The sequence below is a fragment of the Heptranchias perlo genome, chromosome 5 (assembly GCF_035084215.1).
Source record: "Heptranchias perlo isolate sHepPer1 chromosome 5, sHepPer1.hap1, whole genome shotgun sequence".
Taxonomy (NCBI): Eukaryota; Metazoa; Chordata; class Chondrichthyes; order Hexanchiformes; family Hexanchidae; genus Heptranchias; species Heptranchias perlo.
This window is the reverse complement of record NC_090329.1, coordinates 20541527-20560748: the sequence shown is the minus strand read 5'-3', so window position 1 is coordinate 20560748 and position 19222 is coordinate 20541527. Positions and strand designations below refer to the sequence as shown.

Genomic DNA, 19222 nt, shown 5'->3' with positions numbered 1-19222 from the left:
ACCTTGTGTTCATCAATCTGGAACATAATGGTGTCCAGAATGAGACTTGGTGATGAAGCTAATGTTAAAGTTTGCTCTGCTTGGGTCAACCAGTTGATGAAGTCTTGAAGGGAATTGTGGAACTCGGTGGCGAGATTGAGGGCCTCCTCCAGTTTAACCTGCACATAATGAGATGGTGATCAACTGTTTCATCCTTAATGAATGCTGTACATTCATTGAAAGCACTCATTATTCTTTCGCCAAATTACAACAGGGACTACTCTTCAAAAATTGGCTCTGAAGCACTTTGGAATGTCCTGAGGTCATGACAGGCGCTGTATAAATCTCTTTGCGAATTTTGCATTTGAAGTGCTGGGGAGTGGAACACTTTCCATTTCAGCATCCAGCGTCAGCATTAAATGCTCCCAGGTCAGGATACAGCACTGCGAGAGGTGCCGAGTAAAGCTTCTTCTACTCTGCTCCAACAATATGCCTCAACTCAGTCCTCACAAGAGAACTCTCTCTACCCCATCAGTATGATTTATTTCCCCCACACGTTATGTCTGTGGCCTTTGAGTGAGATTACCCATTTAATGCTAAATTTTTATACTCAACATCTTCGGAATTTTCACTATTCTATTTTGACACCATTTCTCAACGCTCAATGTCCTTTCTGATTGGACTTGCAAATTATTCTGCAAAACAAGGACTAAAAAACTGCTCCAGCAAATTAAAAGCTGACAAAAATTAAAAAAAACTTTTTTTTGCACTATTTCACGTTAGAAAAATACAACATTATACCTTCCGTTCAGTTAGTTTTACTTCAACAGATTCCCATCTCTCTACCAGGTTGCTGATGCCTTGCTCCACATTACTGTCAGCAGCTTCCTCACAGTTCAGCCGTCCCTTATTTATCAGATTCTTGTAGCTCTCCTCTTTGGCTCCAAATGCAGCACAGAGCTCCTATGTGAAAACAAATCAATTCCTTATTAATGTGAGTGTTTACGCACATTCATACAATAACATTTACCAATGGCAGACCATTAGGGAGCAGAAGTTATGCTTCATTTGCACAGAGCATTGGTCAGGCCTCATCTGCGCTCAGTTCTGACCTTGGAGAGGGTACAGTGCGGCATTCACCAGAAATGATACCAGGGCTTAAAAGGTTAAATTATGAGGACAGGTTGCATAACCTTGGCTTGTATTCCCTTGAGCTTAGAAAGCTGAGGGGTGATCTAATCCAAGTATTTAAAATGACAAAAGGATTCAATAGGGTAGATGCAGAGAATTTATTTCTCTCTGGTGGAGGAACCCTGAACAATGGGTACAATCTCAAAATTAGAGCCGGGCCATTCAGGAGTGAAGCACTTTTTTCACACAAAACATAGCAGAAATCTGGAACACTCTCCCCCAAAAGGCCATGGATAGAATCATAGAAAGGTTACAGCACGGAAGGAGGCCATTCGGCCTATCGAGTCTGCGCCGGCTCTATGCAAGAGTAATCCAGCTAGTCCCACTCCCCCTCCCTATCTCCGTAGCCCTGCAAATGTTTCCCTTTCAAATACTTATCCAGTTTCCTTTTGAAGGCCATGATTGAATCTGCCTCCACCACCCCCTCAGGCAGTGCATTCCAGATCCTAACCACTCGCTGTGTAAAAAAGTTTTTCCTCATGTCACCTTTGGTTCTTTTGCCAATCACCTTAAATCTATGCCCTCTGGTTCTTGACCCTTCTGCCAATGGGAACAGTTTCTCTCTATCTACTCTGTCCAGACCCTTCATGATTTTGAACACCTCTATCAAATCTCCTTGCAAGTGTCTCTGTTCCAAGGAGAACAACCTCAGCTGCTCCAGTCTATCCACGTAACTAAAGTCCCTCATCCCTGGAATCATTCTAGTAAGTCTGGATGCTGGAACAACTGAAATTTTCAAGATTGAGATCGATAGATTTTTGTTGGGTAAGGTTATCAAGGGATATGGATCAAAGGTGGATAAATGGTACTGATCGGCCATGATTTTATTAAATGGTGGAACAGGCTCGAGAGGCTGAATGGCCTACTCCTGTTCCTATGTTTTTAATTCAGTAACCTGCCGTTACACAGGTACTGCTGTAAGGATATGGGATGTTTGTGTAGAGGACATGAATACCAAATTTGCTCCACTGCCAATGATAAGCCAGAAACTAATGGCAAACCTGGCAAAGTAAATGAGGTTATGCGGTGCCTCCATGTACAGTGCACGCCACCGGGTCAGGAAGTGTTAGTCTGTCTCTCTGGCTGCAAAGTAAACGTGGAGCTGGACACCACTGGAAGCAGTTGTGGTTCTGGCTGCTGGTAGGTTGAGCCGTTGAAGTACTCGCACCTGCTCGCATTAGGCCAGCGACACGGTTTTTGTTCCCGTTGGTCTGAAAGGATCTCCCACATCAAATGGGAAAGAGTCACAAGCAGAAAATAAAACAACCTTTTAATCTGCTTCCAGATATTGTAGGAGCAACCTTAATATATAGACTAAGAAAATGCTCACTGCCACTGGGCAGGATGGACACAGATTTGGCTCCTGCTCATTTAACTTACTGATCTGACCTGCATTGAGTAGGGAGGGGCCAAGAGGCAGCTGTAGTGTTGGGAAGCACGGCAGCCAATTTGCATATAACAAGGTCCCACAAACAGTAATAAAGAAATGACCAGATAATCTGTTTGTGATGTTGGTTGAGGGATAAATATTGGCCAGGACACCATGGAGAACTCCCCCTACTCTTCTTTGGAATAGAGCCGTGGGATCTTCGACGTCCACCCGAGGGGGCTGTTGGGGCCTCGATTTAACGTCTCATCCGAAAGACGGCATCTCCGACTGTGCAGGGCTCCCTCAGTACTGCACTGAGGGGTCAGCCTGGATTATGTGCCAGTCTCTGGAGTTGAGGGTTGAACCCACAACCTTCTGACCCAGAGGCAAGAGTGTTCCCACTGATACCTTGGGCCACAGGCCTGCTCCTTTGCCTGCAAAGATGTCGGGTTTGGTGAACAGGATAAAATGATAGGAAATAGGAAGCAAACACATTAATAAAGATAAATGTTTCAGTTTCTACAGTAACAGGAGCTGCAGCTGACTTTGCAAAGCTGTTTTCTTCAGGAAGAGGTGCTTTCTCTGCTGTATAAAAGCAGCTTAAAACATGGGGTTCTTCCTTTAAGAACATGATTAGTCACAAGTCAATAAGCTGCTTGAATATTAGTTGGGATTCATAAAAACAATCAAGACTTATCACCAGAACAATGGGCCACAATTTAACTGAAGTAATATTTTCATCACAAGAATCCTTTGGAGTCATTAAGCAATCCTACTTTGGTCCTTCTTGTTACTTTGACACAGAAACTTCTCCCGGTTCTGTAACTAAGCCATCTGTGAAGCCTTCGTCATTGAACAATACGTACCAGATGGACATTAAGCTGCTCCCTGGCAGTTTCTGGCAGGCCTCCAACAGGTTTTGATGCCGATAGTTGACGTTCAGTTTCTATCAACCACCGCTGCATATCTTCAACCTCACTCTGGAAACCTTGGGCCTACATCAGACAAAGAAATTACATTATAATCTTCCGATGAACAGAGCAAGGCCGACTCCCCTCCCCATCTCTGCGCACCCTGGCAGCATTTTCTTCCAAACCAATTTAGTTAAGGACAACTCGTCTGATCTGTGACACCAGAGGCAGTCATGGCTCAGTAAAAGCAACTTTCATTAAAATTTGATGTGGCTCAGAGCAGCAAGCAAATACACTGTCACAGTGTCACAGGAGGGTGCAACAGGTTGCCTAACTGAAGCCAGGCCATTCGGGGGAGGTGCGTTCTACAAGGAGGGAAGAAATCTTGACTCGTGATGCCGTCGAGGATCTTTCATAAGTGAATGCCACCTGCAGGGGAATAGCAACAGGTCACCAACATCACCTGCTTACTCTCTTGGCCAAGAATTCTTGGATGGCATGGGTAACCCTAAGGAGGCTGGTGAAAAGTAGTTACAATAGTGCTCATCCCCACACTACAAGGGACATCCTTTATTATGTCTGTGGGAAACCAAAGAGAAAAAAAAAAGTAAGATTCCTAGGTAGGAAAAAACAATATTGAGAAATTTAAGATTCCTCCTTATGCAGGTAATTTTACTGCTTAAATTTCTTTTAGCAACTGTTGCCCCAGGTTGACTCCAATGTGGATTTAAGTCTGGAATGGAACCTATGGCTCCTGTTTGGCTGGTTTACCAGTGTAAAACCAGGGCCTACAAATTCATTTGATCTGCATCACTGGTCTCCAAGCAAAACTGAATCTTACTCTAAACAGGTCCTACTGCTGTCCATCACGTTCATCTGCGAAGCTGGATTCCGATGGTCCTTCTGTTAAGACTGTCGACATAGCATTTAGCTGCATCGCTCAGTCTGGGTGTAAGCAGAGACCAAGCCTGTGACTAATTCTCAGCCTTTCCTTACCTGGATGAGAGAGTGATGTAGTTGCTGCTGCCGCTGATCAGTTTGTTCAAGCACGTTCTTCCAGCGCTGATTCAGACTTTCCAGCTTGCTCTGCAGGCTGCTGGCTTCCTCCCCATCGCTCGACTCGAGCAGATCATTTCCGGCTTTGTTCACAGTCTCCACTGTGGATTTGTGGGCGAGAACGTCATTTTGTAGAACCTAAAATACAAATATACTTTTAGAAGATTTTGGTTAAGACCGTCTGATGATTCAACGAGGTTATCCAGTGAGGTGAGCCATACAAATCAGGAAGGTAGCAGATTCAGTGCTGAGCTCACTGCCCCAAAACAGGGCAATGGTAGAAGTGTTACAATTGGCCTCAATGAAGGGGCAAATTCCCCTGGTCACTACCCAGTAACTCCTGTTGGACGTGTGTATGGACAACTTAGCTCCCAGGAAGTGGGCTCTTCGGTGACCAAATAGCCGGTCACCAATGAATGCCAAGGCACACATTAAAAACAGTCATTTGACAGGGCCCTTCAGTATCAAGGACAAACAAACTCGACAAAGGACAGGAATTGATGAGAAACAGCAAAACAAACCATCTATTAACTAGGATTCGCTAGGGGTTATTCACACTACTGGTGCTGGTGCAAAGCAGTTTGGCTTTGCACAGATGCTTAACTTTTGTGCTCTGTAAATGCACTACATTCCAGAGTCAGATCAGGCCTGGACTCCAGATTCAGGCTGCGTTTACACTCTAAGTGCAGCATTGGTGCGAAGCAAAAGCACTCTGCATCAACACTGCAGTTGGAGCTAAAATATAGTTATTTCATGTAAATGCAATGCAAGCAATACTGAACATGCTTACTGAATCTTGGCACACTAAGTGGAGAATTTGTTGCAGAATTTCTCCCTTTTTAAAAAAAAAAGAGCACGGCAGATATTAGTGGATTGGCCATTTGCCATTGTGTAGTAGCTTTCTCGCTTCCTACCATAAAAGTGAGGCATTAGTCACTATATTAAGTCACTATTCCTATATTAAGTTCACAATCTGAATTATAAAGACAAATTATTATAAGTTGATAACTGATGCCTTATTAAAACACATATACAATAAATTTGCGTTACCAAAACATTATCGATAGAGATAAAAAAGAAACACTGTGAATGCAGGTTTGCCAGCATCCAAATGTGAAATATTAGGTCATTGTTTTGGGTGGGATCCTTTGTCAGAACTTTCACTTCCTGTGGCGTTGATGCAGTGATGTAGAGTCTCACCCAAGATGCAAGAATCTCCTCTTTCAGATACTGACTGACATGCTGTGCATTCCCAGCATTCTGTATTATTCTCGATGGACTGTTTGTGCATCATGGGTTGCAGCTCAGCAATGCTCCTTTCGTGCATTACCTGGTCAACCCTTAAGGTGATTCTGTAACACAGCTCACTTGAAAAGGAGGGAAGCAACATGGTTTTAAATCAACAAAATCCAAGCTGTAGATTCATGATTTCTGACAGGTTCCTTGTTAAACCTAACAATAATCTGATTTTTCTTTTGTTTTAAAAAGCACATTGAATGGGAGAAAATTTGCAGGGCTATGGGGAAAGAGCGGGGTGGAGGAGGGGGGGGGTGGGGAGAGTGGGACTAATTGGCTGGCTCTTTCAAAGAGGCGGCACAGGCATGATGGGCTGAATGGTCGCCTTCTGTGCTGTTAAGATTCCATGATTAGCTGGTTACATAAATCATATGGATTTAAACTGCACGTCTCCCCTACAACTGAAAGGCTTGAAAAGTAGAATTGAAAAGCGAGGGATACAGAACGTGGCATTACGTACGTGATGTTTGGCAATTGCGATTTCAATAGCTTTAGGATCTCCGCCAACAGCTTTTTGTTCATTTAGCAGCTCCTCAGTGTGGGTTAACCATGTCATCAGCTCATCCAGGGCATGTTGGAACTGTCCCAGAGCTAACAGAGCACCTTCCAGCTTATGCTGCAATTACAAATGAATTAGGAATTTTACTCAACACTGCAATGAACGCCACTTAAACAATGAAATCGTTCTTTTAAAGAAAAAAATCAAAACATAAATGTTCAAGTCTTCTCTGTTGAATTTAAGAAGCCTCCATTTCAAGGGATAAATTCCATCTTCCATTTGCTAAATCACTCACATACCAGTGAAGAGTTGGTGATCATTCTGGTTTCTGTTTGATGCACAGTTTTAAAACCACTGTATCTAAAAGGCAGAGTTTGGCAAGAAATCAAATTTTAGGCAGTGACTTTAAGGCTGGGTTAGCATTCACCGGTCCCTTGGGCCATCACAGATTTATTACCTGTCTGTTGACAATTTTCCCGTCCAGATTTTCCCAGAGATGTCTCAGCTCGTGAAGAGGCTCCTGTACGACATGCTTGTCTTCATCTTCGCTCACCTTCTTCAGCAACAACTCTCCTTGATGATTCAATCGCTCCATTTCTATCTGCTGCTGATACGCCTCGGTCTTAAAGTGCTGTTAAAGGTCAGAAACACACAAAAATAGCAGGATCTGTGACAGAGAACACTTCTTCCAAATTCTGACAAATTTAATTCGTGGCTTTACAAAACCATTAACTGATATATTAATCTTCAATTCTGCTCATCAGCAAAACTTTAAAAATGTAGATTTAAGTACCTTGAGCTCAGCAATTTGTTGTTTCACAGTCTCCAAATCGGTACCAACCGGGTGCATTGTATTTAATTTACATTCTGCAATGTCCATCCAGTCAAACATAGCCTGAAGTTTAAAAAAAAGAGCACACACAAAGCCGTTAATGTATTTTGTAGCACAGCACATCCAACACAGCATTCTGGGACTCCTGAAAACCACACAAAAATACTGATAGGATTATCATCATTTGGTTGTTTTACGTTGATGTCTAATCCCTGTGTGCTACGCATTTGTTTAAAGAAGCATTGCCTACTCAGGTTACAGATACAAATGTTGTATGGTTTGCAAATCTTCAGTCCGTGGGGGTAAAATTGGACTTGGGCGGGGACGCAAAATGGGCAGAATTGCTTTTGCCGCCATTATACACGCCCGATATTCAGGTTCAGCGGAATGGAACATCAGGCGGGGCGTAAAATGGACAATCGATGCCACACCACCGGTTTTGCGTCTCCACCCATGTCCACTTTCACCCCCTTTGTGCTCAGAGGGTTACTGGATGGTGGTTCTCGACTTTTCCACATTATATTTTAAGACGACGTTATGGAACACAACGCACACTGAACACTGGTCTCCCAGGGAGCGACAGGAAAAAGAGAGCAGAGTGTGATTCTTACAATGTCTCATCTATGTGAAAATATGTCACCTCAAAAATTCAATTTAAATGCTGTAACTGTGTTTCAAATGATCACATCACTTGATTACTGAGGCCATGATTATCCAAATTTCCTTTATCCGTAGATGCAATTAACCAAACACACTTGGTCAATGATTTCTATTTCACTTACTCCTCCCCTCAACTACTATTGCAGTCGAAGTCATGTAACTTCGGAGGTGAGAAATACCCTTTGTTCATACAATGCACTACAATACCCGATCTTCACCTGTACCCTAACTTCTCGTATTTTTTTTAATTTATTCATTCATGGGATGTGGGCGTCGATGGCGAGGCCGGCATTTATTGCCCATCCCTAATTGCCCTTGAGAAGGTGGTGGTGAGCCGCCTTCGTGAACCACTGCAGGCCGTGTGGTGAAGGTTCTCCCACAGTGCTGTTAGGAAGGGAGTTCCAGGATTTTGACCCAGCGACGATGAAGGAACGGTGATATATTTCCAAGTCGGGATGGTGTGTGACCTGGAGTGGAACGTGCAGGTGGTGTTGTTCCCATGTGCCTGCTGCTCTTGTCCTTCTAGGTGGTAGAGGTCGCGGGTTTGGGAGGTGCTGTCGAAGAAGCCTTGGCGAGTTGCTGCAGTGCATCCTGTGGATGGTACACACTGCAGCCACTGTGCGCCGGTGATGAAGGGAGTGAATGTTTAGGGTGGTGGATGGGGTGCCAATCAAGCGGGCTGCTTTATCTTGGATGGTGTCGAGCTTCTTGAGTGTTGTTGGAGCTGCACTCATCCAAGCAAGAGCAGAGTATTCCATCACACTCCTGACTTGTGCCTTGTAGATGGTGGAAAGGCTTTGGGGAGTCAGGAGGTGAGTGACTCGCCACAGAATACCCAGCCTCTGACCTGCTCTTGTAGCCACAGTATTTATATGGCTGGTCCAGTTAAGTTTCTGGTCAATGGTGACCCCCAGGATGTTGATGGTGGGGGATTCGGCGATGGTAATGCCGTTGAATGTCAAGGGGAGGTGGTTAGACTCTCTCTTGTTGGAGATGGTCATTGCCTGGCACTTATCTGGCGCGAATGTTACTTGCCACTTATGAGCCCAAGCCTGGATGTTGTCCAGGTCTTGCTGCATGCAGGCTCGGACTGCTTCATTATTTGAGGGGTTGCGAATGGAACTGAACACTGTGCAGTCATCAGCGAACATCCCCATTTCTGACCTTGTGATGGAGGGAAGGTCATTGATGAAGCAGCTGAAGATGGTTGGGCCTAGGACACTGCCCTGAGGAACTCCTGCAGCAATGTCACAGATATTGTTCAGAGTTTACTCTGAAGGGCTGATTCTCTGATCAGAAGTCCCAGAGGCTCTCTGTGGAAGCGCAAGTTGGGAAATTGTGGGCCTGTAGCCCCTAGTTTTCCATCTATTAATTTAAATGGACAGTACGTTAAGGGATGCGGGCATGTCATTTCCCTACCAGCGCTCCCCATAAACATTACTCCTGTGCCCTTGTGATTGTCTTTTAGGATTAGGGCAGGGAGGATAATTGGTTGGTTGAGTTTTAAATTGTGTCATATGAAAACTAACTGAAGCATAATCTGTTTAGATTTTTTAGCTGCACTATCTACGCCATCTTGCACTAATGTGAGGAATACTCTTAAAGCAATACCAATAATAAAAAGGTACTTTTATTCAATTAACTTCCAAAACTGCTATACCTCGAAATATGCAACAAAAGGTGAATGCATTTGGAGGGGCCTGGCTTTTCTGTGATGCCCATGAATTAAATATCGTCAATTCAAATCAAATACACTAAGACCTGAAACTGAACCCAAACTTCAATCCAGGTTTGACACGTCAAGACCAGGATTGCTCCGTCTTTCTCAGTAGTACATTGCCCTGATTTTCTTCTAAATGAGCCAAGATCAAAATTGGGCTGTGTTACATAAATCACCAAATCGGTCGGGTAAACCATCTGACATTCACCATGACCACATCAGCTTGTGAATGCTTTACATATTCAACAATCAATACCCATCAGACAAAGAGAATATTCAACTGTAGTGCAGACAATGGGGTGGATTTTCCTGTCACTGTGTCTGCGTGTATGGGATCGTCTGGGCTAAAATCTGCAAGGGAAGATTCCATGGCCGTACAGAAGTCACCCAATTTTCCACCCATTAATTTAGATGGATGGGAGGTGGGATAGGCTCAGTTACCAGTGTGCAATCCTCCCTGCTAGATTTTCCTAGCTGTGACCAGGGATCCAATACATCCGGGGGCAATAACAGGCAGTACGTGGTCATTACAATTATGGATTTGGTACTTCAGTTCAAAAGCTACAAGAAGCAAGAGTTTTAAGTATTAACCTTTGACAAAAGAATGATATCAATCCACCAGGTTGAAAAGTACCACTTTCACATGACTGATTTTGGCCTGGGTTGTGGGGGGAGGGGGGTTGGGATAGCTTATCTCTATTCTTTCAGATTACTTCTAATATACGGTTCATTTTATAATTTAATAGAAAACTATTGTTAATTCAAGTGATCAAGTATTAGGTTTCAAGTTGTATAAAAGAATTTAAATATCAGAAAACGATACCTGCAGTGCATCCTGGAACTGAACAGCATCCTGCATTGCTTCATCCAGCCTATCAATGCGATCTTTCCATGCCTTGTTCAGATTGTCCCAGGTAACATTGAGCTGCAAATAGAAAATATTTTCAACTGTAACATATTTATTACATACCAATAAACTAGGATTCCACCCCCTTAAAAACCAAAACAAAACATTCAATTAACTTGCCAACAATTATTCTCTATCAATCAATACATCAACTACTGAAAAACTAATGGACCCCATACCTCCTGAAGATGCTGAATCTTGCCAGGTACAGTTCAAAGTATCCCACAAGCCCTCCTGCACCTCACCCAAGTGACCACTGCAGAGAACGTTAATAAGTTATCCGAGCAGAGGGACATCACAGCCGAGGCTGACCCTGTCCTTGCCTGATGTGGACATAAGAGCCCTCCAGCAGTGGTCAATGGATACCATTCGGGAGTGGGAACTCTGGCTGCTTTGTCTCTCCCTAGCTCAGAATGATCGAGGCCAATTGTACTGACCTCAACTGCTGAGACGATTTAACTCAGCACAGAGTGGGGACTGAGCCCGGGATCTTGATCTTCTTTGTATATATAGCACAGGAATGTAGTTATCCACTAAGTGATCAGCAGAGTAAATCAGCTTAGGGTGCTTTTACTCCGAGAATGTGTCATCCGTGGCTCAGTGATAGCACTTCTGATTCAGAAGGTCGTGGGTTCAAATTTCACTCCAGAGACTTGAACACAAAATCCAGGCTGACACTTCAGTGTAGTACTGAGGGAGTGCTGCACTGTCGGAGGTGCCGTCTTTTGGATGAGATGTTAAACAGAGGCCTTGTCTGCCCTCTCAGGTGGACGTTATAGATCCCACAGCCACTATTTCGAAGAAGAGCAGGTGAGTTCTCCCCGGTGTCCTGGCCAATATTTATCCCTCAACCATCACTAAAAACAGGTTATCCGCTCATTATCACATAGCTTGTTTGTGGGACCTTGCTTTGTGCAAATTGGCTGCCACATTTCGTACATTACAATAGTGAGCGCTTTGGGATGTCCTGAGGTAGTGAAAGGCGTTATATAAATGCAAAAAAAAACAAATGTGCCATTAGCAACAGGTGCACAGTGCTCCCATCACCACTTGGTAAAACAAAGGGGAACTCAGCACCACGAACTGCTTCCATGGCCTACTCTGTCACAGGTCTTGAGAACTGCCAGATGCAAAATGCGGGCTGCCGTCCTACTGCCCTTCCAACAGGCCCATAGAGACCAATAGCACGGTGCAAACAAGACCGAGGAGAGAGCCAGTTCATGGGTTCTGGATTGCCACTCGAATGCTGCCTTCAGTCATCATAACTAATATAAAAGTGCCTTTTAAAATGTTTATTTCTGCACATGAATAAACTATGGCCTATCCCTGAAAACTCAATCTCAACTTTCAATAAGACAACTACCCTTGATCCATCACGTAGCATTATAAAGTGCATGCTGTTTAACACTCTTATCACCAGCTGAAGACTAAGCATCCTAACGGATACATTGTTGAACTGAGGATTTCAATGGACAATGGCTCTTTAGCCTTTGCAGATATTTATCGGAGACATAAATGTATGCACACCTCGTCTATGTTTTTCTTCACTACAGGCTTATCAGGCTCTCCACAGGCTGAGGTCAACTCAGCTCCAAGGCTCTGAACAATTTCCAGCTCCTCCTGAAGCCCGTCTATTTCTTCTTTGATCGTCTAGAAAGAAAGAAAGTCAAATAACAATAACAGATCCATAAAATGATCATAGAATAGAATCACAGAACGGTTACAACACAGGAGGCCATTCAGCCCATCGAGCCCGTGCCGGCTCTTTGTAAGAGCAATCTAATTAGTCCCATTCCCCTGCTCTTTCCCCGTAGCCCTGCATATTCTTTCCCTTCAAGTATTTATCCAATTCCCTTATGAAAGCTACGATTAAATCTGCCTCCACCACCCTTTCAGGCAGTGCATTCCAGATCATAACTATTCGCTCCTATTTCCTCATGTCGCCTTTGGTTCTTTTGCCAATCACCTTAAATCTGTGTCCTCTGGTTCTCGAACCTTCCACCAATGGGAACAGTTTCACTTTATTTACTTTATCTAAACCCTTCATGATTTTGAACACTTCTATCAAATCTCCTCTCAACCTTCTCTGTTCTAAGGAGAACAACCCCAGCTTCTCCAGTCTATCCAAGTAACTGAAGTCCCTCATCCCTGGAACCATTCTAGTAAATCTTTTCTGTACCCTCTCTAAGGCCTTCACATCCTTCCTGAAGTGCGGTGCCCAGAATTGGACACAATACTCCAGATGTGGCCGAACCAGTGTTTTATAAAAGGTTTATCATGACTTCCTTACTTTTGTACTCTATGCCTCTATTTATAAAGCCCAGGATCCTGTATGCTTTTTTAACCGTTTTCTCAACCTGTCCTGCCACCTTCAATGATTTGTGCACATATACTCCCTTTAGTTTATAGTGCCCCTCCTCGTTCTTCCTGCCAAAATGTATCATTTCGCACTTCTCTGCATTAAAGTTCATCTGCCGTGTGTCTGCACGTATCACAGTGGATCCCTATCCTGTTCTCACCTGGTGTCTAAACACAGGAGACCTTTTAGGCCCAGTCATTGGCAGTGACCGAGTGGAAACTGGGCACTTCTTGCTCCCCCAAGCCTAGGTGCTCGGAGACCAAATGAGTGCAACGCGATCAACACTCCAGCTGAGATCTATTGGCTCAGCACAGACCAAACAATGAGGGTTCATCTGTGCTGTGTGTTTCCAGTTAATTTTTTTTAATGAAGGAAACAAAACAAGATGTATGAACTAATGGAAGCTTTCTTTATTCATTAAAGTTTCCCTGTGGTGTTCCAAACTTTTGATCATACACCTGTATTACGTAAGAAACTGTTCACACAATTCAACAACGGAGCTGTTGCATAAATTTACATGTATTGCTTTGCAAACTAAAGATACTGCACAACTCAAGACAACAGCGTTAAGAGCCTTCACTGAGTAATCGCGTTACAGTATTTTATTGCAATGCAGCTCCATCTGTCTCTTGAACTAGGAACCAGCTTGCATGTATTCAGCCTAATAGATGCTCCATACACACTAACCTGGCAAATTAGCAAAAGCTGACAAAACAGTTCCAGAAGAATTAACATCTCAAAATTAAGTCCTGAACAGAGGCTTATGACAGGCAAAGAGGGATTGTCTGCTTCAGCGCTCCTGGTGTATGCTGGTAGCACACGGCAAATTGCGCTCCCAGGAGCACCAAAGTGAAAAATCTCCCCTGTAGTTACATGGACTTTGCATTTATTAACCAGGAACTAGCGTCCCAAGTTTGGATTCAGGCTCAGATACAATTCAAACAAATCAAATTCAAAATCTGATATGAAGTTTGGGCCGCTCCCTGTAATTGATGCCCCCTTACAGTGCTGTCTTTGTGACTTTGGAACAGCACCTCATCAGAAGGTTGCATTACCTGCCTCTGGGGAAAAATGGCGGATGGACAAAGGTAAATGGGAACCACTGACACTCACTATGTACTAGCTGCAGCAGACTGAACCCTCAACTCACTCTTCAAATCAGCAATGTTACTTTGACATTACTAACCTCAGACTTCCCTCTTCCCCCAATCTAATAGCTGCTAATGGTCAAGTTGGGCATTAACAAAACCCCCTCTACCTTCATAAACACAATTGATTAAACCTATTCTTAACAAGGATATGTTTTCTACAGCATCAGCTCCTTAGGCTGCCTCAGTGACGTACGGTAACTTTTGCATACACAGTAAAACTGATCAGGTTGGATGACACAATCATGGTTAAAAGTGGAAGCTCACAAACTACTTTTTAAAATTATTATTAAATTGATCTAGGTATCCAGAATACCAAAAACAAACGTCACAACTTCTTCAACTAAAAGTACTCATCCCAAAATTAAACTTGGAAAAGAAAACCTCTTCTTCATTAATAAAAGAAAAAAAACTGCAAATGCTAGATGTCTGAATTAAAAACAGAGATTGCTGGAAATATGAAAGCAGGTCAGTCAGACTCTGTAGAGAAAACAGACTGGTGTTAGGGTGTTTACCCTTCACCAGCCTTCTTCATTAATGTTCCCTTACAGAGTCCTCTCTCTGAACTATTTAACTCTCTCTTTCCAAATGGTTAAATATCCAATTTAAATCTTTCAAAATCGGTGCGATTCCAGAGCAATATGATTGTGCAATTAAAATTGCGGTAATCCAAAATTATATTCAAATGAATATAGTATTCAGATCTTCCCCAACAGTGAGAGTAAAAGCAAAAATAAATCAGAACGCCATCAATTTGTAGTTCTAGTGATGTGAAGCATTTGGATTGTTGTGTAGACTTTGGGATTGGAAGTAAATACGAACCAAGTATCACAGCATGTGACGTTCATTAGCCTCACTCCTGAAGACGACCTTGAAGACTCATTCAGGTCAGCAGCACCTACATAACCTTCCCCCTTATATACCTGCCAGCCCCATTGTTGGGACATGGTGAGCTGAAGTTAAAAAACAGTAATAGTAATATCTCATTCTGCGACATTCACTACTGTGCTGTCAATACTACCGAACATATTATAAAAATATGGCAGCATGATTTCCCCTGCGTGTTACTGAACACAGTTACATCTTAGCATAATTTCATTATACATAGCGCACAGAGGAAATCTTTCCCAATGGAAGGTATAAGAACTTGGAATACCAAATTCCAACAATGTAACGGGTTTCCTGACCTCCACAGCTTCTTGCTGTTCTTTGACAATAGACGGATCTATCCCAGGTTCCTCCAGTTCTCGGATCAAGTCCTGAGTGTCCTTAATGGTGACGATAAGGGCGGAGTGATCACACCAGAACTTTTCCGCCAGGTCCATCACATCAAGCAGCTTGGCTTCTCGTTCCTCCGCCCGGGCTTTGATATCCGCCCAGTAGAAAACCATTTTGTCTAATTGGTTTTGAACAGCTGAAAGACACAATAATCTCATCAGAAACAAGTTGTCTGCCAGTCCTGCCATGTTAATTTATAGTTGGGGGTAAGGTAGTGTAGTGGTTATGTTCCTGGACTAGTAATCCAGAGGCCTGGACTAATAATTCAAGTGAATACGAGTTCAAATCCCATCCATGGAAGTTTGGGAATTGAATTCAGTTTTAAAAAAATCTGGAAATAAGAAGCTGCCATCAGTAGAAGTGACTATGAAGCTGTCGGATTGTCATAAAAACCCAACTGGTTCATTAAGGAAATCTGCTGTCCAGGCCTGATCTGGGCCTATGTGACTCCAGTCCCACACCAGCGTGGTTGACTCTTAACCACCCTCTGAAGTGGCCCAGCAAGCTACTCAATTATCTCAAAACCTCATGGGATGGGCAATAAATGCTGGCCTTGCCAGCGACGCCCACATCCCGAGAATCTATTAAAAAACTCCAGCTAGACAGATTTTTAGCATAAGAAAATTTTCCAGAGAGAACTTTACACTCGCACTTCAATTTGGGGGTAAAAGGAAACACAAAATTAAGACTTCCATTTGGCAACAAACTGAATGCATCTCATCAGTCAATGTACCTTAATGTTCCTTACCAGTCAATGTACCATACCAGTCAATGCACAATGATTCATCATTTTGATGAATCACAATTAGATGCAAAGGGCTCTTCCATCTCAAAAAGAAAAGGCTGTTATAACAGAAATACCTTTTGCACAGAAATCTTTGTCAGCTCCTTCAGAACGCCCAATTAGCTCATCGCCTCGCTGCTTAAGGGTTTCAAACGCTGGCTGCAGCTTCTCGAGTTCCATGGTCACATTTTTGTTTTCACTGATCTGCTCTCGGATTTTCTCCACCTCAGCCGAGATGGAAGGCGGCTGTCGCAATCGGTCAGCGATGCGCTCCAGAGCCTCCAGCATGGGGCATATCTTGTCGTGAAACTGTAAAACGGTCGGAATACCAGATCGATCAGAAAGCAATGGGTCACAGAAGAGCAGGATTACTGCTCTTCAGCAGCTGTCAGAGGTGAGAATCAGGCACTACAGTTTGCAGTTACTTACAGACAACAACAACTTGCATTTATACAGCACCTTTAACATAGTAAAACGTCCCAAGGCACTTCACAGCAGTGATTAACAGAGTTTGACACTGAGCCATATAAGGAGATATTAGGACAGTTGACCAAAAGTTTGGTTGAATGGGCTAGGTTTTAAGGAGCGTCTTAAAGGAAGAGAGAGAGAGGTGGAGAGATTTCCAGAGCTTAGGGCCTAGGCCGCTGAAGGCATGGCCGCCAATGGTGGGGCGATGAAAATCAGGGAAGCTCAAGAGGCCAGGTTTACAAGGAAGTCTGCAGAATCAAAGATTACAGCATAGGTGGAAGCCATTCAGCCCACTGTGCCTGTGCTAGCTCTTGAAGTGGAGCCTTTGAACTGTACTCCCATTTCCCTGTATATCTTCCTTTACAAATGCTTAGCTAATTTCTATTAAATAATATTATAGCCTCTGTTTCAATAGATACTTGTGGTAAAACATTCCATGTTCTAATAATCATGTGAGAAAAAATTTCTTCCCCTTCATTCTTCTCGTGCTAATCCTGAGTTTGATTCCTTGTTACTAATTCATCACCATTCACTCAGAATTTTGAAAAACTGTTAGATTCCCCCTCCCCCAACTTCATTCCAGTAAAAAGAGCCCCAACTGTTTTAGCATTTCTTCAGAACTATAACCTCTCATTCCGGATATTGCTCTCCTGAATCAGTGCTACACCATTTCCATGATTCCAATATCCATCTTTAAATGAGGTGCCCAGAAATGCACCAAATACTCCAACTGTCTCATCCAAATTCAGTATCAACTCCTTGTTCTTTTTCTTTACACATAAAACTCAGATCACCATTTGCCTTTTCCACTGCAACTCCCACTTTGAAGCTCTCCCTGTTCCTTCACTCTTTCTGTGGGTATACTTCCTTTCACTGTTTTGACATTTCACTACACTGAATCTACTACCTATCTGCTCATTTTGCAACCTGCATTTGTTCTCATGCATTCCCCCTCAGTTTGCCACTTCCCCAAACTTTGTATAATCAGCAAACTTCAAATCATTCCTTTAACGCCTATGTCCAAATCATTAATAGAAATGGAGACAAGAGGGGCCCCCAGTGCAGATCCCAGAACACAATCAGGCATTTGGCCCTGGACTCTGTCCCCTCACCAGCTCCCTATCCATGGAGCTTCATTCCATTCAATACCACTTGCCTTAACTTTTGCAATGTGTTTTATCAAATACCATCTAAAAATCCGTATCTAAAGCATTCACTGCATTCCCTTTATCTATAACCAGATGATTTTCTCAAAGCACAAAATCTCTTTAACAACTTCATGCTAACTGGACCCGATCAGCCCAGGCCTTTTAAAGCGTTTATTAAATCCATCCCATATTGTGGGCTCTAGAACCCAGATTTTGCGAGGTTTTGCTGGTGTAGCCGCATTTAGGAGCCAGGTTTTGGGAGGTTGCACTGGTGTGCAGCGCTGGCCTCATTAAGGGGTTTAAAAACCCCTTGGTCCCATGCTGCATCCTGCAGCTGTCTCACTGGCCATGCTGCTCGCCTATTTGAACCAAATACAGCAGCAAGTGGAAGGCCTAGGCTGAGGGATTAAAGTTTGTGATAGTATCACTTGGTCATTGGTGGGCGATCTAGACGTCTTTTGTTCATCTTATTACTTTTATCCTTATTTATTGGTGCATTTATTTTTGTTGCTGTTTAGGTCCAATTTTTTTTTTGCATTGGAAGACTTTTATTACCTCTAGAATGCATTGCCGGTTGGTGTGATAGGTGCTGACTCTCTGCACGTCTTCAAGAGGGAGCTGGACCGGTGGGGCAGAGATGGCATCATATAGAAGGTAAGTGGTTTTACAGATAACACTTTGTCCAAGTGATCTGCTGGACTGGTTTTGATTGCTTGAGGGGGTCAGAAAGGAATTTTCCAGAGTATATTTTCCCTTTTTGGCCCTGGGTTTTTCTCAGATTTTTGCCTCTCCCTGGAGATTACATGGCTACGGAGATAGACAATGTCTGGTCATGATTCTCCAGCATCATAAGTGTGGGGCAGGCTTGATAGGCCAGCTGGTCTTTTCCTGCCCATCATTTTTGTACATTCGTAACTCTGTTTCTTACAATTGTACCGCTTCCAGTCGCAATTCTGCTTTCAGCAACTGAAGAATAGGAAACCTATGGGGGACGGTGAGGATCCTAAATTTAGAGGAGGGCGGGCAGTTTTCGAAGAGACAGAAAGGTAGGTGTGACTGTACCTTACATGTTATGGACATACCTAACCTTATTTCAAGACACAAATTTACTACCCAGACAGCTCCTTCTTGTGCATGCCAGAGGAAATCAGTCTTCAGTGCCTCTGCTTTACAAAGGGGGCTGTCACATAGATATACCACCTCCTGAAGACCAACTTATAGGCACTTGTATCATAGAGATGGCCCTTCCCGTGGGTGTTAAGGTCACGCCTGCATTTATGCCATCAGATACCGCCGTCGACATGTGGCGAACCAACTCCTGGCAAGCACGACGCCTCCTCATGATAAGCAAATGGGAAAAATAGAATCCCATTTTAAAAAGTCTTTGGGTCAGGCCTTCAGCATAGAAAGTTTCAGACACACCACTTCTAAACAGTATCATAGAGTCATAGAGTTATACAGCACGGATAGAGGCCCTTCGGCCCATCGTGTCCACGCCGGCCATCAGCCCTGTCTACTCGAATCCCATATTCCAGCATTTGGTCCGTAGCCTTGTATGCTATGGCATTTCAAGTGCTCATCCAAATGCTTCTTGAATGTTGTGAGGGTTCCTGCCTC

General features: G+C 43.4%; 1 protein-coding gene across 9 annotated transcripts in view; it reads right to left on the bottom strand.

Moving 5' to 3' along the window:
• The window catches only part of dst (dystonin), a 394574-nt gene that overhangs the window by 43552 nt on the left and 331800 nt on the right, over nucleotides 1-19222 (bottom strand). For all 9 annotated transcript variants that reach the window (XM_067984067.1, XM_067984069.1, XM_067984065.1 and 6 more), the window contains 11 exons: nucleotides 16067-16298; nucleotides 15115-15341; nucleotides 11948-12070; nucleotides 10337-10438; nucleotides 7095-7196; nucleotides 6759-6932; nucleotides 6263-6418; nucleotides 4447-4644; nucleotides 3406-3534; nucleotides 781-942; nucleotides 3-158 (listed from right to left, as the gene is read on the bottom strand). In XM_067984067.1, the coding sequence (XP_067840168.1) occupies nucleotides 3-158; nucleotides 781-942; nucleotides 3406-3534; nucleotides 4447-4644; nucleotides 6263-6418; nucleotides 6759-6932; nucleotides 7095-7196; nucleotides 10337-10438; nucleotides 11948-12070; nucleotides 15115-15341; nucleotides 16067-16298 (1761 nt within the window). The remainder of the gene's footprint in view (nucleotides 1-2; nucleotides 159-780; nucleotides 943-3405; nucleotides 3535-4446; nucleotides 4645-6262; nucleotides 6419-6758; nucleotides 6933-7094; nucleotides 7197-10336; nucleotides 10439-11947; nucleotides 12071-15114; nucleotides 15342-16066; nucleotides 16299-19222) is intronic.